Source organism: Idiotropiscis lumnitzeri, chromosome 6 (assembly GCF_059441095.1).
Source record: "Idiotropiscis lumnitzeri isolate Australia: NSW breed Sydney's pygmy pipehorse chromosome 6, RoL_Ilum_1.0, whole genome shotgun sequence".
Classification (NCBI taxonomy): domain Eukaryota; kingdom Metazoa; phylum Chordata; class Actinopteri; order Syngnathiformes; family Syngnathidae; genus Idiotropiscis; species Idiotropiscis lumnitzeri.
Window position 1 is genome coordinate 18,011,945 of NC_142396.1, and position 25,096 is coordinate 18,037,040.

The 25,096-nt window shown below is 38.6% G+C and overlaps 2 protein-coding genes across 2 annotated transcripts in view; one reads left to right on the plus strand and one right to left on the minus strand.

The window, feature by feature from the left end:
* On the plus strand, positions 1-15,470 carry slc38a8a (solute carrier family 38 member 8a). Its single transcript, XM_088299412.1, has 10 exons — positions 1-201; positions 1,025-1,223; positions 4,865-5,021; positions 6,656-6,760; positions 8,024-8,081; positions 10,493-10,607; positions 12,486-12,633; positions 12,810-13,012; positions 13,092-13,143; positions 15,368-15,470. The coding sequence occupies exons 1-10, from the start codon at positions 1-3 to the stop codon at positions 15,468-15,470; spliced, it is 1,341 nt and encodes a 446-aa protein (XP_088155538.1).
* A 4,734-nt stretch (positions 15,471-20,204) lies between these two features.
* necab2 (N-terminal EF-hand calcium binding protein 2) overlaps positions 20,205-25,096 on the minus strand; it is a 118,595-nt gene continuing 113,703 nt past the window's right edge. Inside the window, exon 13 of the mRNA XM_088299526.1 lies at positions 20,205-23,302. Within this exon, the coding sequence (XP_088155652.1) occupies positions 23,274-23,302 (29 nt within the window). The 3' untranslated portion in view covers positions 20,205-23,273. The remainder of the gene's footprint in view (positions 23,303-25,096) is intronic.

Consider the following 25,096-nt stretch of genomic DNA (forward strand, 5'->3'; position numbering starts at 1 on the left):
ATGGAGGAGTTGGCCAGAGAAAGCATCAGCCTGCTGGCTTCAGCATCAGCCAAACCTCGGGTGGATCTGGCCGGGCCGCGGCTTGGCTCCCTGGGGGCCATCTTCATCATGCTCAAGTCTGCCCTGGGTGCAGGGCTACTCAATTTCCCGTGGGCTTTTGAAAGAGCCGGGGGCATCAACAGTGCGATTACCGTGGAGTTGGTAGGCTTTTTTTTTTTATTTATACTACTGCTGTCAAGTGATAATTTTTTTAAACTAATTAATCACAAAAAAATCATGATTAATTGTGATTAATCACATTGTTCCACTAGTATTTTTTGTGAAGCTTGTAACAGATATTTACTTGAATAATATCTTGGAATTGATGCAAAATCACCAAATATGAAGTATATTTAAATCAAAGACTGTTCTAATAGCTTTCTTTGATTCTTGAATACAATCTAAATGGAGACATCTTTACCGAGAAGCACAGCTAATATGGCACAATATTTGCAAAGAATGCAAATTATTTTTGAAGTAAATCAAACTGAGTTAATTAAGTTAAAATATTTAACTGAGTTAAAAAAAATTGGGATTAATCACCTGAGTTAACGCTTATTTTGACAGCCCTAAATTATACATTTAATTGAAATCCAGATCATCCCTGTAGACTATTTGTTGTTTGATGCTGATCTTTGGTGGTGTTGTATCGTTGATTTATTATAGTTATTATTTTTTATTTTCCTCAAATGGGAGTGTCAAAGTATTTTGATATATATTCTGCACCCAGTTATATACCATCAACACATTGTGTGACGAGGAACTTATATCTCAGTTTTTTCAGAACGTAATACTTATCACATGCTAAATTAAAGCGGATCTGACGAAACCAGAATTTAATTTATCTCACGGTTACTCTCTCAGTTTGAGTACATGTAAATGAGACCAAAAACAGCCGCCATTTTGGGGTTTTGGGATTTTCCAAACTACATTTTGACGTCATGAAGTTGGAGGTATCAGTGCAATCTCAATTTCTCCCACTCAGGTCTCTCTTGTGTTCCTTGTAAGTGGTTTGATCATCCTGGGCTACTCGTCGTCCATCAGTGGAAAATGCACTTACCAGGCGGTGGTAAAGGAGGTGTGTGGCCCAGCCATCGGTCAGCTGTGTGAAGTCTGCTTTGTTTTTAACCTTTTTATGATCTCCGTGGCCTTCCTTGTCATTGTGGCTGACCAGCTGGAGAAATGTGAGTAGGAGTGTTGGCTCTATATTTCCATTTCTATACTTTAAATAAGCAGCATCTGCTCATGACAATATGGTTTATTATTTTCTCTTTACAAACCACCAAGCAGGCCTTTTACTCAAATTAAATGTATCTTCATTTTCAGGAGGTAATCACGAAATTATGATATTCTTTGCCTCACCTGCACTGCAGCTACAATCTGTGTGTTTTAGCAGCTTGTTTCCTTCACTTTAGTGAAAACCGTCTGCATTTGGGTGAAGATCAGGTGACTGAGTGGCAATTTAATACACTGATGTTGAATAAACAATTCAATTCAAGTTGTGTAGTATTTGGCTGCATGTGAGAATAAGTACATACACTTCACAATCTATAATTGATCTGGATACTTCTATCTAATTAAGCACCATTCAATTTTAACCATTAAACAACCATCCCAGAATATTGTTTTCATCATGTTCGACACATGATCTGGTATGCTGTGGAACATGGGCTGTGCTTATACTTCTCCATACTTTTCTTTTCACATTATTGTACTACAAAGTGACGTCGTAACTATAACGCAACACTCGTCACTTCCTCGTTTATTTGGAAAAAATAAGGGAATAGACCATGTTTGGCCCACATCTGGGTACGTAATCTCTTGTAAAATTTTCCAAATATTTTGGGTTCGAATTCTTCAATTGTAAATTTGATATTTTTGATAAAAACGAAACAAAAATGGACCTCTGTTGATGAATGGATTTGTAATCCATTGTGGATTAGTGGCACCTGGTGGAATTATTATGTCAAAATTGCATACATTTTATTTTATTTTCATAAATCTAGAACATTGGTGAGTCCACACGTGTGTGCTATTTTTTATTTTTTTTTTAGAAATTATTAAACAATCTAGTGTAGAAAAAGCCATGCTCTCTTTGATAATTCAAAGTAGTATTAGTATTTTTTTTTATTGCACAATGTGCAACTAGAGGGAATACAGCGAGACTTCCCCTATGCCTTATGTTAGGGATCACATTAGGCAGTTCTCACCTGGACTTCAGGCGAGGAGCAGAGTTGCTTCAGCTTGTGCTTCCAAAGGCCGGATATTCATGGCTAACCTGCTACGTGCTTGGTGGTTGGATGGATTGAGATACCGGGGCTCAAGGTAGTTGAAAGTCCACTGCCGGAGGTTTTGGGCGGGTCTTGGTGCCTGTGGGTGCAAAATCCAAAACCAAACAAATATCCAAAAAGATGAAAATTATCAAGAGGCGAGAGGTCTTTCATCAGAGATCATGGTCACAGAAACATGGAAAAATAGTGCTGAGATATTTTAGAGAGCTCTAGGGAACCCTTGGAGAGAGTTTCTGGAGAGTGAACGAGCTTTGGGAAAAAAATGTTTTTGGAGAGCTAGCGGACGAAAGGATGACCTTTTATATACTCAAGACAGACAGATGGGTGGAGTATTCGCCCCGAAGGTTGAACTTCTGGTGAGATTAAATGAATTAACTTAAAGTTAGATTTGAGCCTATCGAATTGTGCTTTTAAAACCTTTCTGCAATTTCTAACTTGCATCAATTGTCATACTTCATTCTCATTTTGAACCCCTCTAAAATTCAGGCAACACGGATATTAATTTGACAATATATCAACAGTGTTACATCATAACATGACCAGGAGAATTATTATTATCGTGGCTTAGCGCATTCATCATTGCAAAGTTATCAGGATAAGCACAGTAAATCATACACAAGCATACATTCAAATATATTTCATTTCAATGTAGATAGATAAGACTGCACAGAAATCTTGTTGCTGCAGTTCCCATGGCGATACCTTGGGGCCAGCAATGCTAAATTGGTTTGAGGCCTGTAGTTTGGAAGTTCTACAAGGCATTCTTCAACTTCAAAGAGGGAAAGATGCCACCGTGTCTGGTCCAGGGTTGTTCAAATACACAACAAATTGACTGTAGGAGTTCCCCAGGCAACAACATATATCTTTAGAAATGAAGTTGTGTTGTATCTCCTTATTTGTTTCTTTCTGGGGATCGACCATGTCTTTGTCAAATCATATTGCAGGGATTCCCTAGTGATTCGCTTGTTTTGAAGTTAGATTGGAACAGACATGGTGAGGAGGTCTGAGCTGTGGAATCTTGGATGAGGAGACCTGGTCCACCTGAGGCTTATTTGCAACATATTTGAATTATGAAATGCATTATTTCTTTTTTAAGCCAAAAGTAATACAAAGTTACTCCAGCCACAGGCTCGAGCTCACGGCAGAAAATTCCTCACTCTTTGTTGATAAATCCACTGGCACTAATCACTCCATCTTACAATCATGGCCGTATTGGATGGGTCGAGTTCCCATCAAAGGCAGGAGCTCACTCAGACTGGCCGGAGCCGGACTGAAAATGATGTTGCCTCGTTTGACATGTCAGAGATAAACACATTTATTTTACTCATCCATAATTGTATACTATTTATCCTGCGGATGTAAAAACAGATACTCATATATTTTGAAGTACTTTATAATCATATTTCACTTTCCTTATTTGATTTTTGTCCCTTTCAATGAGACTCACCGGGGTGCCTTCTATTGACTGGCAATCACTGTTGAGTCACGGCCAAATTGGCCCGAATTATATGTATTGTGCTCCATTGAATTTATATCATTTGCTTACTTGAAAAACAACTACTTCCAATACCTAGTTGTAGACAGTCAGAACCAAATAAAGCAAGTCCACAATTACGTATCACTAAGCACAAACACAGGGCGTGAAGTTGAACTGATCACACTTCTGAACACTTTTGTTAGCATCAATGAACATGAGAGGTGTATGGGCTGGTCAAAAAAAAAAAAAGAAAAATGCTTGGGGTTACCGATGCAACACGTAATTAGTCTATTATCCATATCATAAACCAGTGCAATATCAACATTACAAAATAATTCCACTTTGACTCATGGGAGTAACTAATGATAGCATACTAGGGGTGGGCAATACCACACTTTTAGTATTCAATATCATCCTTGTGATTTAATCGATACTGATACGACTACTTCTTTCAGTTCTCAAACAGTTTTCAGTTTTCAAATTAATGGTTGAAATGTTTGATTGACTCATTGTCATGTGACCTGGACCAGTACAATACACCTCCATGTACGTTGATTTATATAATTTACATAATTTCGTCAAGTGGTTCCCTTAAATAAAATCATCAGGATCCCAATATATTTTTTTAAATAGATGTATAGTCTACTTAACAAAATGTATCTGGATTCAGATGATTTTGTTTAATGCAACCACTTGACAAAATACAACTCAGTAAATTCATCAAAACCCATTTTCAGTGTAGTAATTGAAGTCAATTCGAAAGTGATCCATGAACCTGGAATTCTTCTCTTCTAGATAACATCGAAATTTAAGGAAATCAATGTCAAATAAGTAGCGTTGTTATCAATACATCAATACTGCAGTAAAGATATCCCTATCCCATCCGTATATCGTGTCCATCACCTTGAAATAATGAAGTGGACCCACTCGAACCACCACGCTGCCACTTGCGAGTCGTTTGGTTTTGCAGTGCATTTGTCCAATTTTGTTCATTTGTTTCTTGCACTTTCAGCTCTTTCAGCTAATGGTGTTCTTGTTTTCTTATTGTGTCCATTAGTGTGCGGCTCGCTGTATGAGCTGGTAACCGGTTTCCCAGACTCAGAGATGCCCTATCACTTCTACACGGACCAACGCTTTGCTCTCATGCTTCTGTGTGCCTTCCTCATTCTACCTATTTCCACCCCCAAAGAGATCAGCATTCAAAAATACATCAGGTCTGCCTTCCAGTTCTGCTCTCTATACTAATGCAACACACACACACTGCTCAAGGAACTTAAGATAATTTGATTTACAGTGCAGTCATATATTTTGCAATTGCACTTATCTAGACCAGGGGTGTGAAATGCACTGAAGCTCAGGGGCCATGTGAAGCCTTAATTCATGTCACATGGGCCGGACCAGTAAAATAATCGAATTAGTAATATAAATAACAATTAAAAAAAGAATCACTAGGTTTTAATACAAAGCAATAAAGTACATTGGGGGAACACAATCGTTGTATTTCGAAACAAGGCAGTGTCTCTTCCCTACAATGCGCTATCCATCACCTTGGCTTTCTCATGAAATCACAAGTATGATGCCGCCTAACACATTATTGGCCTCACAAACCATCAGAAATGATAAGACTCTGACCACAGCACATAACTGCAGGGTCCGTGTATTATTTTTTTTGACTTTTAAATTCAGCCTGTGAATGACATGTTTTTGCCCATGGAACATGGTTGACACCACTGATCCAGTTTCAAAGTATCACTTCAAAACATCAAGATAAGACTTAAATTAAAAAAGGGAATGACAGATGAAATTAAAATGAACCATGATGGCACAGAAAAAAACATCTTTATTCCAATAAAACTCATATTCCAACCAGACCTTAAATGGCTCAACAATGACATCTGAGAAATTTACTTGTGAACAGTAAAGGCAGAGTAATGAAGGACATTACGATTTCAAACAATCAACAAACGACTCACTGATGATTTATGCATGTTTTTCGACAGCAGTAAGTCCCTGCAGCCTGGTTGATCTGAGATGTGTAATAAAAATATATTCCTCTAGGATTCACTGTTGCACTTTCTCTGAGTCAGAAAAAAAAACGTGAACAGACATCACATAGAATTAATAGGGCTACTAGACTTGTACAAAAACAAACCTTTGAAGAGTTTGAATTTGCTAGTTTATATATATATATATATATATATATGTATATATATATATATATTTTTTTTTTAATTCAATCCAATATTACCTCTCACCTGATACAGTTGGTTCCGCTAGGACTATGTATGTCATGTAATCACTCTTCACACAAAAAATGGGTTACCTGTGGGCTCTGGCGGTTCAAGACAGTTTTACCTGAGGTGGCAAGGTGGTGGCAGAAGGCTCAGTTGTGAGGTCAAAGGTAACACCCACTTGCACAAAGGTGGGAAAGGTGGCTGCTGCCACCTCTTGCCACCCTGTAAAAGTGCCTTTGCCTCAGGAGTTCATTTGTTCATCACAATTTGTACTTCTAGGCTAACGTGATGAATGCTTTTGATATTTATAAACAAGCGAGCGATTAAGCATCATGACAGTTGAACTAAATGCAAAAAGGAGTGTTTTCTATTTTTCAATGGATTCTTTGCAAATTTTTGTATTTTATGGAATCAGATTTACTTTGTTGTTGCTTTTGTGTAGTACTCATACATACACTTGCAGTGTATAAAGAGCCGTCATACATGAATAAAATTTGTGACAGGCTGACATGACCCTTTTCAATTCAGTAACCCATGTTCTCACACTCCAATAATCCACATTTCTCATTTTTAAGCAATGTCTAAATTTGTGTCCTGTCTCTTTCTACTCACAGTGTACTGGGCACTTTGGCTGCGACCTACCTGACAATAGCCATCATCATCAAATACCACATGATGCATTCTGTTCAGGTTCACATAATTCCACTCTCCAGCAGTGGGTATGTACGTGTACGTCTGGCTATGCGTGCTTTGGTTTGTGTGCGTGTGTGTGTATATACGTGTGTGTTTGTGCAATGGCGGTCTAGCCTGAATGGCACTCAGTGTGAGACCCCACTTTGGCCCTCCCTGGCGCACTTATTACTTTGGCATAATGTCAGTTCATTAGAACCAAAGAGAAAATCGCAATTTGCAATCATATAACCTCTCATTCCAGCTTATTACCAAATGCTTGAAGAAGCCTTATAATGTTTGTTATTAGCATCTCGCTGGATGCTTGCTCACTTGCTTTCAACAATTGCAAACAGGCACCCCACTGCTAATATGTATTTCTAAATAAACTAACATTTCGATGTCAGTTCATTTGAATCAGAAGTTTGTGAAGCAACCATCTTGGTGAGTGGCTAATGAGCAAGACATAACAATGGCTCATTCAAAGGCTAATGATTGATATGTCCTCATAACAATTTCAAGGAGCAATTGTTGTTGTTGTTTTTATTTATTTATGTATTTATTTTATGGCATGTTGATGTCCCCACCAGCAGTGTTTGTGCACATTCTAGATACTGCCTGTGTGTGTTTGTGACTAATCAGCAAAAAAATGGTTTTGAAATAGGGACATTTCTTGGTGTTGTTGTTTATGGCTTTCGATTTGCATGGTCGAGTTTTAACTTGCATTTGTACATGTAACAACTAACAAGGTTAACTGACAATAGTTTTCTGTAGTAATCCTGAGTCCACATGGTTGAATATATTTAATTAACGTAAATAATCATATTGCTTAGCTATCGTTGCAAATATTCTTTCTGGAGTATATACTCTGTTGCCCCAATAGTTGTTCTTCTTACGTCACGGATGAGCATGTACTTTGCATTGATTAATTATATTTTAAAATTGTACATTCAGCTTTAGGCTGTGTTTTGTGGGCGCTCGGCCACTCATTCTTTATCTTTGGTTTCACCATCTCCTTTAAAAGCAAATTTGGGTCTTCTGGGATATGCTTTTGGGCCATAACTCGACTTGACAGCCACAGTGACGCTATTAAGTTCGTTCCAGGAAATGTGGCTGCCATGAGTCTTAGCTATAAAACCTGCTTTGAATTGAGACTACAACGATGGACAAAATACATCACCATTCTGCGCTTCCTCATAGAACCATTTTCACTGTCTGGTTTTTACTGAGCTGCACTTGAAAGATGCACTCAAGGTTGTCTGTTGAGGCCAAATCTTTTGAAATGGGTTTGTCTTACATCTCTTTCTGCGTAGGATAAACTCCTGGGCATCCACGTTCAGCGTCATCCCAACCATCTGTTTTGGCTTCCAAGTAAGTATAACGGAAATGTTTTGGTGTTGATGATGTCTTGGCAACATAATGTTATGATCAGCAGGTAACATGGTCTGTCAATGAAAATGAAATAAAATGAATAATGATGAAAGAAAAGAAAATGTGCTCAGTAATGGCTGCAAAATCTCCAGTTAGTTTGTCGTAGTTTTTACTCTTCTTGACTCAAGCAGGAGAATTGGGTGGACACAAATGATCCATAAAATAGTTTTTCATGTTGATTATTTTTTTTATTTGTTTGTCTATAGAGGGACTTATACATAACTCAAGACCAGGTTCTCAGTGACAGATAAAAGAAAGATAAAAAAAAAATGTATTTCAATTGTGAGAATATTGTGTAATGTTACTTTCCTCTTCAGTGAATGGTTTAAAAGGTTTACAAAATAGGAATTTTTCAAAATGTGTGTGTGTGTATGTTTGAAAAATGGTGGCATCCAGTCACCTTTTGAGCATTCTAGCTGCTTCGCACTGATTCAGTTCCTTCAGAATTCTGGGGAAAAAAACAATCACATCTGCACTTATTGCAAAAGGTCAATTGGAAAATAAGAGTTCCAGTGATATGTTGGTGAGAAGTTAAGTGGTAGAAAACTGATGAAGGGAATGCTAGGTCAGCAAACTCATACCCTGAACTTTCTCAAAGATGTATTTAGCGTGTAAAGGGCACCTCGCTGGCAGAGGCAGCGGCAGCTAAGCACATCCCCATGAGTTTTTCATATTTACGGTAATAGGCAGGTCAAGTTGCCGAAAAAGATCAACCTATTCTTTAAAAACAGCACAGACTTGTGTGTAACTTCCCAAGTTGCCAAGGTAAGCCCTTACAGATGCAGGCAGGATCTTCTAAAGAGAAGGGAGCGTGCAAAAGGATTAGCGCATGTCCTCTCGCACAAATGCATACAGAGACTCACCCCCTCAGGGTGAGTGATTGCTGTGCAAAGGTCTGAATGGAGAGCTGATGAGATCCTGGCAAGTGGTGCTTTCTGCAGCAGGGAAAGGGAAATGAGATTTAAACCAGGTAGATGGCACCTGGGATCAAGTGAGGATACGAGTCTGTACCTTGGCCCATGTGATCCTTTAACAGGCTCACTCGTTGGGGCCCAAATCTTTCATTTAATGTCCTATCAAACTGCAGCTTTCCGCAGTGGGAGTCAGATAAAAAAATAACACTCAGACTTTGCTCTGGGAACACCTGAGGGACAAGAAAAGTCATGTTGGGGCTAAGAATGGTTCCTAGAAGACCTCTCGATATCTCTTCATGGATCTCGGCTGCAAAATACAAATGGATGTGGTTTTTTTTACCACTCAAGATATGTTTACCACATTTTCATCATCAAAAGGCACACCATATTCAAAGGCACAGTCTCAGTTACGGGTGCTAGTTCAGTATTTAACACTTACATGCGATGGATTGTATTATTGGGTGCAGGCATGGTAAAACATACGATAGCTTAAAACATACGGAAGCATGAATGCACGCAAAACTGAGTTCTGTTGTACTTTATTGAAGTATTTACCATGCCAGGTTTCCCTCTCATTATTGTCAGAGTCTTGTTGCCGTGCTCTCCCTCACAAATGATGCCGGCTTTTGCAAAAGCCCGAACAACAGCGCAAACAGACACATTAGCCCAACATCCACAATCCATTTACAAATTGTGGTATAACTTGCCCGAGTAAAGCTGCGTTCGCCGTTTCTCATCGTACATAAGACCCCTTCACAGTTTGTAAACCACGTGACGGCTTAGCTGAGAGCAATAAAACACCTAGCAAGCTTGTTTGAAAACTGTTAAAAATTATTCATTCTTTCATTTAATGTAGTAGCTAAACCAATAAGTTACTCTAGTTAGTTGCACCTCTAGTTTGTAGACCACATACGGAAGTCAATAGCCACCTCCACTCTGCCTTGTCAGCAAATTATCACATCATAAGAGAAGAGTAACAACAGAGCCAACATTTAATTGACTGCCTTTTTCCAACAACTCGCCCAAGTAGGACAATTCCGTGTCCATGTCCACATAGTAGCCGTTGCATCTTTGCACATTCACATAATGGATGTGTGGTAATGTCAGCGCCATGGTCTGCTATGGCTACTGATGCTTTCAAACTCAAAGGTGCTGGGGCAGTGCGTCATGGGTGTTAAACTTCACACTTTGGTCACACACCTGGTGTGCTTCCACCTCTGTCGTGCCCCTGATACATCCTAAAATGGATACATCTCGCATTGATATTTAACACACACGTCAGCAAGCCTACCAATATGTTATCAATAAGTCAAGTACTGTTCAATGAGCTACTTGGATTAGTCACAAGTCGGAAAAGTTGCTATGTTGGCAACAGTTGCTTGAATATGAATGGTAATGAACTGGATGAAACAATTATTTTTTTTCCCGGTGTTCCAGTGTCACGAGGCATCCATCGCCATTTACAGCAGCATGGAGAACCAGCGTCTCTCTCACTGGGCCTTCATTTCTGTGGTTGCTATGATTATCTGCCTCGTCATTTATTCACTCACAGGTCAGGTAATGCCCAGTATGCTACCCAACATGTAACACCTTTCAAGTCATGAAGCATAACCAGAAAAAAAAAAACATCAGGGGGTTGTATTTAGAAACAAAACCAACAGGAGGGACGCAAACATGTAGGAGAGCGGCCCTTCAGTTCGGACACCCCTGAGTTAATTGAATCAAAACTTGCAATGTGAGGTTTCACCTCCAAGAGGTGTTAATCCTTCGTACAGCTTCCAGCGTGCAAGAAAAAAGCTGCTGCTCTTTGCATGGGTGAATGTGAGCAATGCGAGATTTGACAGGGGATGCCTTCACTCAATCGTAGCTCCATCCAAAGTGCGTACATTTCATGAAGGTGTGTAAAAAAAGTAACACGCTTAAGTTGATGGAAGAATCTGCAGAGCCCCTCAAGTGGGCAGCAGCGTGTCTTTTCTGTATTAAGCAGAATGAGAATATGTCCCAAAGTGCCAAAGTCAACAATTTATGCTAAATGGGAGAAGTGGGCCCTAAATGTTCTTTCTTTTTTACTTCTTTGGCATCTCATTTATATATTTTATTCAAAAGGCATTGACTTGTTTTTACAATGCTACCAAAGTCTGATTGTATTAAAAACACAGAAATGCATTAGTGGATAATTCTAAAAAAAAAAAATCCATAATCCTAGACTGGATCTGAAATATTGATTATCTCAAGACCCATTCAGATAACTGCCAAACTTAGCATGAGCAATTATTGTTATAGTGATGCTATCGACTGTGACGTGAGGAGCAGAATTTGGACCCAGATGTAGACAGGACACGGAAGTAGTGATGTAAAAAAGTCTTTTTGAACAAAAACTACAAAGACAGCTGGGCTGGATGCAGATGACATGGAAGAAAACTTGACGTTCTGACAATGCGTCGCTGAGCAACTCGAGCTTAAATACTAACACAAAAGACAGTGACAACACCAACATCCCCATTGGGCTTCCATGTCTTAATTAGCAATAAATTCTTAGATGAGCAAAGAGATAGTCTCTACATTTTTAGATTTGAATTGTACCCGTGAAAAATTCAACGTTTGCTGTATCCCTGGCTACTCATATTGCAATGATTGAAAGAGTCATTGAGAAGAAAAAGATTGAATCATGTTATGAAGAGATCAAGTAAAAAAAAAAAGTCACATTTTCACTGAACCAAAACAATGATGTTGTTAATAAATAAATCTTTAATATTTGAAGGGATATTAATTATGATTTTATGACTTTGAGTAATGTTAAATCAGGTACTTCATTGACCACCTTGTAGCTCTATTTCCTTCGTGTGCTACTTGGAACATCATGCTGTATTGAAAATAACTAAAAGCCAGTAGGACTATTGCAACTATTATTGGATGGTTACATCAAAAAATATATATATTGCCATTGTATCATCACATTCCCTCCTGAGCCCTCCTGAGGAAGGAACACATTTTCGAGATGACAAGTTCAAACAAAGTACAACGTTCTCATCGTCATTTCTTAATTACAAAATTGGCAAAATTGAAATCTGATGCGGACCGTTATATTTTCAGGATGGTAGTGTATTTTCTGCAGATTGTTTGCAGGCTATCAATGACGTTTATGTGCAGTGTAAAGAACAGGGTCTCTGGTACATACAACAAATATTTTCATTACCTTCTCAGCACAATATTTCATCCATTGAGCAGGACATTTCTGACTGGAGCAGATTGAAGTGTCACTGCACACATTTTAAGATGGAACTGCGGTAGATATCGTCCGCAAAACACATTATGCTTCCCTTACCAACAACAATAAAGTGTGCTCCTCCACATTCGGTCACAGTATTTGTCTTTTGTGGTATTGTGCTTGTAAGTAAAGGTGTAGGATTGCTGTCTTTGTCTGTTGCAGGAGTTTATGGGTCCCTGACATTTGGGAAGGATGTGAAGGCCGACATTTTGATGTCATACATGGGCAATGACATTCTGATGGTCATCGCCAGACTTCTCTTTGGAGTCTCTATTATCACCATCTACCCCATCATCCTTTTGTTGGGCAGGTTAGGGGCATTTCTCATTAATGTCATCTTTATTTGGTTAATTTGTGTAGTAGTGTATTTATCACAATTCGAGAAATCGGCAAATGCAATATCATATCCCTTCCTCTCCATTGTCAAGTTTTATCTTCATTCTTCACATCCATGTTTCTTTGAAATATTTTTGCACCGACTGTAAGATCAGTGATCCAGGAGCCTCTGCTGAGTTGGTGGCGGAGGCGTGGCCGCGTGGTGACGGTTAAGTTTGAAAGTCGCAGTCGGTACACGCTAACGTTCCTGTGGATAACTGCGACATTTCTCATCGCTGTGTTTGTACCAGACATCAGTAAAGTCATCAGTGTCATTGGTGGGATCAGTGCCTTTTTCATCTTTATCTTCCCAGGTAATGTCTTGTTTTATGTCCATATTTTCTTACTTGTTAAACCCTGCTCACCTAAAAAAAAATCCATGTGTTTGACTAGGACTTTGTCTGATGTTTGCGATGCAATCTGAGCCAGTGTCTTGTAAAACCAGGTGAGAAATGTATTTCTTGGGTGGTTCTCTATTAGGGGTGGGCAAACCTTTTGATTTGTGGGACACAATGGGTTCTAAAATCTGACAGGGGGGAGCAGATGGATTGAGTGTTTTGGTAACCACAACTCACCACATCTCATACATTTAAAACATAGAGAAAACATGCTTTAATTTTAAATGAAAATTAAATAAAGCATAACAACAAAATATCTTTCTTCGAGTGTTTTCCTAGTGAGGGTACATTAGAATCAAAAGGAAAATAAAACATTAACAAGGTTTATTCATTTAATTTTTTCAAGTTTGGCGGGACGGATTACAACATTTAACGGGCCGCATGTGGCCCCTGGGCCATAGGTTGGCCATGCCTGTTCTATGTTACGGTATATCAAATCGGTATTGGAATTGTCTTTATGTAGCTAGCGAACGCTTAGTCCTCATTTTTTGTGACTGGCAAAAATCCTCTAACTCGGAGGCAGGTTCGAGTCGATGTTGGTAATCTTTCAGCCAATTGTAAGTGGGAGGGCTGCGCCACTGTGGGAGCGGTTACAGCCAATTTAATGGCTCTGCCCGTAGGCCCCAAAGACGAAAAGCATCCAGTGGGCGGGCTAAAGACAGTATTTATTTAGCATTTTATGGAGGGAAACAGCCTACTCTCCACTTCGTCATCCAGTCAGTAGACGTTCAGCTTCCGACTGTGTAAAAAACGCTGTGGCGCAGTGGGGTGAATGAGAAGGAAGTCATGTCAGTGAGAAGTATTTGATTCTGAACAAGAGTTGATAGCATTGTAGAACACATTTAGTACATCTTTTACACTTTTTTTGTGGGGAAGCTGAGATTACCTTGCAGTTTTAAAGAAATCGCCACAGCTTTTTACAAAAACCTTGTTTTCTATGTTTTTTTGTCCAAAATAGGTGATTTGGGTGAACCAAACCCATATTGCACTGCTGATTAGCAAAAAAATTGAATAAGATGGAAACAAACTTTTTGGGGCAAGAAAAAAAGAGGGTCTAATTTTTTATTTAGTAGTTTCTTTATTTACACAGTCATAGGACACAAAATTAAGCACTAGCGTCTTGACACATTTGCGCTTTAAAGTGCGCACTTGAAAAGGCCCCTCAACCATGATCATTCGAGTTCCTCCAACCCCACACAAGTGTTGCCCCGTGGGATGATTAAAAAAATATAACACAATGATCTAGAGGGGTTTGCTGTGCTCTACGGTACTTATGAATGAAATATATTGTGGTGGAAACGTCAATCCTGTGCCCGCACTTAGACATGATTTGAGCAGGGCGGATTGAGTTTTAGCCATTAAATTGTCACCCCGGCAGATGCATCTCCAAGACACTCCTTCTGCTGCGTTTAATGTGCCTGTAAAAAATCTTAACGTGGCTTAATGTTAGAAAAATACGACCAATCGCCTCCATAATTCCATATGCACACCTGCTACTATGCCCACTTCAACCTCGGAAAATACCATAGAAATAGCCATTGTATTCTGGATTTTATGGGCATTAAACCTTTAAACGACATGATGCACACAAAAGAGACGATTATGGTACTGTGCATAAAATCTCATGCATTAGTGCAATCGTTTAGATATTTTCAAACACTGATGTGGACATTGGTAGAGATGTGCACATGTTTTTGGGGGGCAATTGGTCATCATTTTCTGATGTCAAGCATTTTTTATGGAGAAGGAAACACTTCACGCCTATCAAATCCCAAATATTGAGCTGATTGTTTTGATAATTTTAGAGGTTGAAGTGGTCATAAGTAGAAATGTGCATGTTAATTTTGGTGGCACTTGGTTGGATTTTTCTTACTCTAAAGCATTGTAAGCTTTTTTACATGTGGCGTTAGAGACTGTGTCGCTGGGCCGCCCTGGCCAGCTTTGCAGAGATCCAAATTGGCAAACATAAGCAGAGAGCTTTGCTGATATGAAAATTAGGATCGCCCGGCTTTTTCGCCACTGTGCAGATGCTGCACCAAAAGAGTCCTTGATCATCAATAGACGTAAGATTCAATATAAACGTATGTGAATCAGACCTGCCAAACTGGGTGAATTTGGAACCATGCTCCCAAAAACTTCTGACTAAAGTGTTCGTTAGGGTTAGTTTGTTTTACGTGTGCCTTTTAAAACAAATAATGACATCTTAATTCACTACTCATGCAAACAAGCATGACCTTTTTTCCATCTTTTGTGCATTTTTCACCTTTTCAGAATTGTTCTCACGCTTTGGGGAGTCGTCACCCTGCTATGCGGCGCGTTCATCTTTGGCCAGAGTACCACCATCGCTATCATGCAGCTCCTTGGGAAGATCTGACACTGAAGATTAGATTTTATCTTGCCGTCGCATGACATTCAAGTTCTTCACTCTTCAGGACTTCAGTGTGCCCTTTGAAAGCCAGTTGCTCATCAGCCTTGATGACAACAAACGTAGACTCTGTACACTTCTGAGCCTTTTTATGTGTCCTCCATTGTTTCTTTGACTTAATTTTTTACAGTTAGACCCTAATGATCACTGACTTATTGCCTCTTGTGAAGAGAGGATATATAATGTCACTGCAACTTAATCACACTCTTCTGCCTCACTATCATTTTTGTGCAGCAGAAAAATGTTGTAGTCGCTTGTTTGGTCAAGACAAAGAGAAAGAGCTTGGGCTCAGGGTCATATGAAGTGTCCAGCTTTTCAAAGTAAGGTTCAGTACAGCAACTGTATTGCACTGTAAATCTAATGCAAGTCAAAACAGTCTTGATTTGAAAACACTTGGATGCTGAATGCTGACAATATTTTTGGAGGTTGGTATTTCAGTCTGCAAACTACCACATTGTAATATAAAGACATCGAATCGTTGATATTGGTGGCAAGCCAATAACTTGAGTTCAGTGTTTTCTTCTCTGTGAAAAATGGGGCAACAAAAATGTTTTTATGTGTGTGTAAATACTCTCCTACTAGATTAGTTTTTTAAACAGACTTGAAAGTGGTGAATAGATTGATGCAATATTTTTTTTATAATTTTTTTATTTAGAATTTTTTTTTAGAATATTGTCCAATTTTCTTTTTTGAGGTGGGGGCACGGTTAAAAATTCTGTGTTTCGGAAATAAAACTGAACTAAAACTATTTATTTTTATTTAAATTATTTCAGGGAATAGCATTTTACGAGAATTCACAACTGATAAGCAAATACATTTATAATCATTCTATATCATCATTAACAAGGAAGTGTTTCACATACATACACAAATAAATAAATAAATAAATAAAATAGTGCCTGAAAAAGAGTGGGAAGGAGAAAATCTGATTGAATCCCACCCCCCCTCAACGTTGTTCCAGCAAACTTCTTGAGTGCTTCTTCCAGGATCAAGTTCCAAATGAAGGCCTCTAGATTGCTTAAACAATCAAACCAAAGTTATTTAGTGAAGTCCAAATCTTGTGTTAGGGTTATGCGAATAACTAAACAATGCCAACAATGGTCAAACTAGTACACCAACAAAATGGCAGAAAAAGAAAGAAAAGTCATACCCACTCACCAGAAATGTCAGTAGACAATGCACCACAAAGGCAACAAAACAACACAAAATGGCACACGTGCACAAAAGCAAACAAAAGTACATACAAACATTGGCCAAACAAACTTACTGCAGAAAAAAATGAAGACTGTTGTTCTTTGCACTGTCACCAGACCATGTGTTTGTAAAGCAATTTAAATGTAACAATTTTGACATTGCTTGCCTAAAATGCAAAAATGTGACTTTTACAACTTGATACTGGATGTCCATTCATCTATTTTGTGCACTTTATCCTCACCAGGTTCCGGGTGAGCTGGAGCTAATCACAGCGAGACGCGTGGGTGTACATCCTGGGTGGCCAAACATTTAAGTCTCAAGATTTAAAACCACCCAAACAACTGAAGGTTATGTCCATAACAGGGGACAATGTCAAAAATACAAATCCTAGTTGATTTACTAGGAATTCCCCCCAAAACTGTGATACACATACAATATATGCTTAAATTGATACTGGTTTTGTTTTTATTGCTGGTAACTGGAGCCCATGTCTTTCTCGGATGACGTTGGATGAGAAGTGGGAACACCACGTACTTTGCCAGTCAAATCGCAGAGCACAAATAGACAAACAACCATTCACACTCACGTTTAAAAATACTATATGAGCAGGTCTTCAATTGACCTAAGAAACACCTGAAACCCAAGCAAACATGGGGAGAACATACTTCCAACAGAAATTCATACCCAGATCTCCTGAAATGAAGTACATTATATATTCAGTGTAATGTGCTGTATATATTCTGTGTGAATCCCAGGGAAAGCACTCACAGAGTTAATCGTGCAGTCAATGCATGCATATCAAGGCAGCAAAGTGTTTTTTAGTTTTATAGCTTTATTGAATTTGCATCACTACATTTTCTAGAATCTTGACAAATACTTGCATCCCTTCAATGTCTACTAGGTCTGTTTTACAGAAACATACATGAAGACTTAATAGTTAAACAATCTCATAAAATTGAATATTCATCCTTTGAATGCCGCTTTTCTAGTCATACATATGTATAGAATATATTTTAGTCTCTGTTTCCTTCATACTTAAGGACTACTAGAAAAAGGAGGAAAACAACGTAAGAAATGCACCAAACCCATAAAGGAATAGCATGGCCTAATACTACGGCAAAGAAGTTACTGGACATTCAGTTGACATGCACTCAGTTGAAGAATAGAAAAAGAACACAATCACAGAAGGAAATAAATGTCGCCTTGATGATGGGAAATTTGGCAAATTCCTGACTTGGAAACTGGAATCATGTACTAAGACTCGTTGAGGTAAACCCAGGGACATCAACTCTCAGCATTGCGGGAGTGCTGATGCCTCCAGGAGGCCACGTCTCCATGTTCTGCATTGCATGTCACGGTCAGTCCTTCAAGTCTGGAAACATTCAGTCAAGGCCTTTTTCACTACATTTCAAAGGCATCACTATTTCGTTTTATGACAAAGCACAAGTTGTACTCAGGAAATCCAAAGTAGAGAGTCAAAACAGGTTGCACAGTGAACAACATTCCGGAATGTATCAACGGGGAACAGTATTGGCATTCTGACAGTTCATTTATCATCAACCTAATTGGAGCGGGCACGTTGTACATTGTTGGGCTGCATTGACACCAACATTCCTGTATTGTCAAACAATACATCCCGTTTTATGACGTGCAATCATTGAGCTGTCCAACATGCCTCTTCTCCAAATAGGCTTACAGCAGCTTGGTCCACACAGATTTGACACAGATTCTATTGGCACAGAATTGCGATTATTGTTAAATGAATACATCTCTTTGTAAGGCAGAATATCTGATACCTTTATATTAGACGTTGTTCCATTGAGAAAGTGGTCAAAATGCTGTAATAATGCCAGTAAAACAGCGGGCTTCTTGATTGTGACCTTAGACTTGTTAAATTGTTTTAAAAGCATGCTCTCCACACTCGCTATTGTTGACAGAAGAAAAAGTTGACTTAACAATGAATTGGCTGGCGAGGTGGTCGTTTCGAACAATTATTTCCCGAACACTAGATTTGCAACAAATCCTCATTATAAATAGACATCAACGAGTAACTATCAAGTCACAACATTGATCCATTTTAAATTGTGCTTTTTGAGAGATTCGTAACTTCTACGGATTTTGGGTTGGCGCTCATTGACGTGATGGGCTCACGAAAGTTCATAAGACCTTAAGCCAGAATGCATCAAAGTTCATAAAAGAGCCAACATTTTTTTTCTTTTTTTTCCTCCACTTCAACCGTAACGTATATTCCATTGAATAGTGGCGATTTATTACTTAACTGCAGTATGTACTTGGCATTCGTTTCTTTGTTACTTCCTGTTACAGTACCTACTCGAACAGCGACTGCTTGGTCAAAGTTACAATAATAAGACAAGATTTTGCACTTCCATGTAGTAAGCAAGCCACAAGGTGAGATTGTTTCGCAAGCTTTGCAGTGACTGAAACGTCAACTGTAGTCGCATACCGCATCTCCATTCCGGTTTGCGCTTGCCGCACTCTCAAGGTTATTTTGTTTGTCGTGTGTGTTATTGAATCTTTTTCTTTTTCTTTTCAACACAGTATTCACATCTTGGTGTGTTCGAAGAATAGAGCCTCACTTTTTAGTTTTCTAAGTCGGCTATGATTTGTGAAATCATTAACTGCATGCCAAGTAAATACATGACGTCAAATATTACAGTAGATGTTTGAATGTATTGAGCAGGCATAAATGGAACATTACCTTGCTTACTGAGAGGTAAAATAAGTGAAAACACGTTTTGAAAAATATCCACCCTTTCCATATCATGTCATGATTATTAAGGCTTTTATAGTCAATGTCAAGAATTTCAGATGGTATGAAACAAGTGTGTGAGAAGCCACTGCCAGTTTCACTGAGAAAAGATTTGTACCAGCGCACTAAAATATTGAAATTATTCAAATATATTCAAATGATAACAGCATTATTCATATACATATATATACACACTCCCTATCCAACTTACACAGCTAAAATGAGCTACCAATCGTCATAGTAGACAAGTATGACACAAACAGTGCAAAAACAAACTAAGTTTCATCTCTCTTATCTCTTCTGTTCAGGTAGCAGCAGACTCTTCATCCAACAGTGACTCAACAACTAGTTTGTTTTGTTAACCCTGATGTTAAATTAATGTTAAATCGTACAAGCCAAAGCGCTAAAAAAGTCTCTTAAGCAATAAGTGAAGCTTGTCAGAGGTGTCAAAAGCATAAAGTGTTTATGTTCATTACTCAAGTAGAAGTATAGGTATAAGGATTTAAAAAGATTTTCAAAATCAACTCGAGCTTTTTACTTAATAGTATAAAAGTAACGGTTTCTGTACTACTCAAAGTATAAACGTAAAACTAACACAAGAAAAAAAAAAGATTGTTTTCATTATATTCAATTTGCCCTGATAGTCGCAATACATTTTCTTGATTAATCTTGCGTTCAATGAATAATAATCAGATAAAGCCACCCCACCCTCAAATTTTTGATTTGGCTTTAAGTTTGGGCCATGTCAAAGCGGCACTGTCGGAACAAGGTTTTATTTTCCATTTTTGGGACAAACGGGACTAAGAAAGGCTGGAAGTAGGTTTTCGTCTGTCCCTTTAATCGCCCCTAAACGAGTCAAGAACCGCTTGTACTGTATTCAAATATTTGCACTCAGAGCAGAATGGAATCTTGTAATGCTGTTGTGCACTGGCCCTTCAACTGAGAGTTCAACTGAGAGTGCGCTAGAGCAAGTGAGAGAGAGAGAGCGCTAGACTCAAAAACACAGAAGCGAAACATGCGACTTCGTGAAGAAGCAATTGAGAGACAAAACAAGCATCTTAAGTTACGTTTAATTTAAGCAAATTCAGCGACAGTGTGAACCCAGTCCTGTGAGCTCACCTGTGAATTTACCTATTGTGACAAGTCTGAGAAAGGTTCCGATACGCTATGTAACGATAGTTTGGTTACGCATCAATTGGGGAAAATAAAATGTCTACACGTATTGGACACCTATTATTCTAAAGCGGCTAATGTGGTTTGTACAAATCCATTTTCTTATGGCTAAATTTAGCTCTTGTGGCTTTTAATCATGTCATTTTATAGCCAGGAAATTACGTAAAATTGATGTAATTAGGAAATTAGTCAGGTAATTTGCTTGATATAATGTTTAACAATCATGAAACAGTCTCTCGTCATGCACGGATGCTTATTTCGGGGGTTAGGGGGTTGAAATGCAAGAACGGAAGCACTTCAAAAGGACAAGGACGAACGTGGATGGAGGGCGATTATTTTTAGGAATAAGGACGGAAGGGTGCCCAAGTTTTTAGACGGAGGGTTAACCAGATTAATAAGGGAAAGTGCCCATCTCTGGTTGTCTGGCTTTGCTGACTACGAACCTCCATGCTGCTGGTGGACTCGGTTGGGACTGCGACATCTTCTGGCAAAGCTAAGCGAATACGTTCCGAAATGAACTACTCCCAATTACTTGCAACACAGCCACAGCTCCTAAGCTCGAAGCACCTAATGCTTGTTTTGCTGCACTCTCAATAACCGAACGGCAAATGTGAGCGATGCTCCGAGTTTCCAAACGGAGTGTGAACTGGTGCGGTTTTCCGAATCTGCCGGTCCGTACATGTATGTGTGGCGAGTTGTCGATGATAAACTAGAATGAACACAATCCAAAATGAAAATGTAACGGGCTTCTTGTGCGTGCGTAAGGAGTAGAAAGTACAGACATTTGCATAAAAATGTAAGAAGTACAAAGTAGGCTGAAAAATAACTACTCCACTAAATTAGAGATACACAAATGTTCTACTTTAGTAGAGTAATGAAATATTTTTACTTTGTTACTTAACACCTCTGAAGCTTTGAAGAACCCTTAAAAAAATTACTTCATCATATTTGTGTTTGTTACAGCTGCAATTACATTTATTTGCAAAATGTGCAAACTGAATGTACATAGATCGCCACTTTGCAAAGAGCGTTGAATAATTTTCAGTGGACGTGCCTCATTGTGACGATGGGCTTCGCAGACTATTTCCTTCTGAGGGAAAAAAAAAGACCGTTACTATTTCATTTCATTGTTATCTTCCACTGCAGACATTAAAATTGTTGTAAATTAGTTGTAATATTGTTCTCTTATTGTTACTTGGATGTGAACTAGCAGTCAGTGTTTAAATATTGTGTAAGTGGTCATACTGACATTTTGCAACACGAAAGTGGGGTTCACCCACGTATGTTACAAAAACTCATCAGGCTCACAAATTGCAGTGTAGCGGTTGAGTCAAATGATTGTTTGCAACTATCATAATATGTGAGGGAAAATTCAATACTGACTTTATGCTTATACTCTTTATATAATGATGTTTTTTTTTTTTCCTGAAAAGTTTCATTGTTTTTCTCGACTTACTGAAGTGTGACACGTTCGCGGTTCACTTCAGATGAGAGAAAGTGTTCAGTCGTCCGAAAGTGACGGTAATAATATAGGAAGTGATATTGAAGAATGGTCATATTTGGTAGCATCAAGAGTGGCTATACAAAAGAACGGTCGATTGAGCCGACCTCTGCCAAGGCTGCACTTTGGTGTCCTACAGATGGCGATCAGGTCTGCCATCAAACATGAGTCAGCACTTTCTCAATGATAAATTTGCCATATCCCTTTCAAAAGGTTTTGTGAAACTGGGTTGAATATATTTGAATAATCATCATGATGAAATAAAACACATGTATGTATTGATTTTAGTGAACATTTGTGCATAAGGAAATAAAATGCAACAAGCAATTGTTTTGATCAGCCATGTGGGCGTTCAATCGTGTGAAGTTTTTGGTCAGCATTTCGAACGGATGTCGCACATGTCAACTGCTATTCTATTGCAACTTCAGCAAATTGTTCAATGAATTTCATGGCTAACGATCAAACAGTTAATTTAGTCTGGAATCTTTCTTTTTAATGAAAATAATTACTTAGAAATATGCACATTTAAGATCAAGTTTCAGTTTTTAGCCCAACTAATGTCGGAATATTTTGGGTTTGTGCAAGGTGATGTGAGGATTACGTCAATGTTTGTTGTTAGCTTCAAACAATAATAACAATAAGAGAAGAACTTCCACAATTTCCAGAATGTTCTCGTCAACTACTTGATCAAATGTGAAATGAATATCTCCTCTGGACTTGCAGCTTCATGGATACGTTTTCTCTAACACATTTAGAGCATGTTCAAAAATGTCTGCATTCTTTCCAGAGTCCTTCGGGTTCCTGCTACATGAAAAGGTTAACCCAAAGTTCTGTGCTACATGACAAACTCCAACCAACTAGAACAGAATTAATGAACTGACCATATTATAAATACTGAGAAGTAAACCACAATGTTTGGATGCAAATGTACTTTTGGAAAATGCACTTTGTTCAATTGTCACTGTAGTTGACGCCATTCATTTGCACTGTGTCAACATGTATTTCAAGAAGTTTGGAGGGACGTGAGGGACGTGACAAGGTGAGGGGAAATGCAAGGAGAAGGTCGAGAAGTCGCTGTCCAAGAGTCTTGGAGTATAGCTGGATACGTTCATGCTCAGGCCTTGTTCACACTGCACCAGGCGGCTGCGGAGAAACGGGATGAAGAGGTTGGGAACATGTAAGACGTGATGGATTGAAAAATCAACTATTTCAAACATTGCCTCGCAAAGGCAATGAGCCCATTTCAACAAGGTGGCTTCCTTCCGACTTTCAAGTACACATGCATCTTACAAAGTCAAAATGGCAACATGACATGAACTTTAGCACTAAATGTGGTTTTATATTTGTATGATACGTGTTCTGATATTTACATCTTTCCTGCAGATTTTTTTTAAAGACTGAACAAAAGTGGTTAATATGTTGATATTGGACCAATGTGATTGTGAATATATCACACGAGTCATTCTGACATTTAGTTTTTTAACTGTACTCAATTTTATTTTAATATTTTGCCAAGCTAATTGAATATTATAAAATGTGCCTTGCCAACAAATTTGACTTTAATGGTAACCTTGATTTGGTCCAATTAGAACGGCATATGCACTACTGAATAACACTTTTCTAGCTGCTAAGTCATGCTATTTTAGGGAGCGACCTGCTCTGCTCATCCATCCTCAACTACACACCCACAGTTGAAAACTTGTCATGTTCTGTTTTTTGTATTTTATTATTTTGATTGTCCTTGTGTCCCTTTTTTCAAATCAAACTTTAGTCTCATGAGGTTTTTGTGTTCACCTGTTCTGTTTTGAGTAATCCAATCATCTCCCTCAGCCACCCTTGTCTTGTCCAGGTGTTCCTCGTTGTCTGGCCAGTTTGCTTGTATGAATGTGACGTTGAGTAATTTTATAGCGCACCAAAAATGGAATGCAGGTGCGTGCTCTTGGCGATCCAAATGGTTGACAAAATGCGCCAGTGCGTTCGGCAGTTCAGATGGAAACAGTTTAAGCACAAGCTGCTGATCAGTTTGGAACACAGGCTGTGTTCGGTAATTAATTGGAGGGGGAACGTGCTCTGCCTTTCTGAACATGCACACACACACACACCCCCACCCCCACACACACGCACCCCCCCCTACTCAGTATAGTTCAGGGGCGTCAGACAGTATTTCCCCAAGTTCTCTGGTGTCTCTCTGTTTCTCTGTCTGTTCATGATTAACATATTCATGTCATTTTCCCATTTACATTGATTCTATTTATAGTGTTTTGTTACGTGTGGCCTTTTTTTTTTTTTTAAATTATATTATTATTTATTTTATTTTTGACCCTTGTTTTCTTTCTTTTTTTTTTGGGGGGGGGGTACTTTTTTCAGAACCTCATGTCCAGCCTTCCTGCTTCCCTCCACTTGAATCCCGATAATGCAACACCACAACAAAACAGTCACCAAATCAAGGTACAGCTGATCCAATCTGAAACAAAACTAGAGTAAAGATTGTTATAGTTTCCTTGTGACATTAAACTGAGGTGAAAAGATCGTGTTTATTTGATGGGGTGGGATGGGGCAGTGATTGATTCGAATGGCTTGAAAACGCACCCTGAAACTAATGGAGTCACGTTATCTGCAACAGTGGCGGCAACATTTTGAGGTAAAGTATAACATAAAAAAATGTATGTGTCCCTTTCCGAAATTAAATGAACTTCATTATAAAGATCAATAATATTCCATAACCCGCGGCTGCAATTTTGGTAGAAATAATGAGTGAATGGAGCAGAGCTGCCCTGAACAGCTGGGAAATTAACTGAACTATTGAAATGTAGATGTAATGAAAGACTTGGAGTTGGAAAGGTTTGATTCTGTTGATAAATGTGGAAGGAAGAGGAAAAAAATGTGAAATAATTTTAATTTGGGAATTTTACTGTCATAAGTGTGGAAAAGAATTAT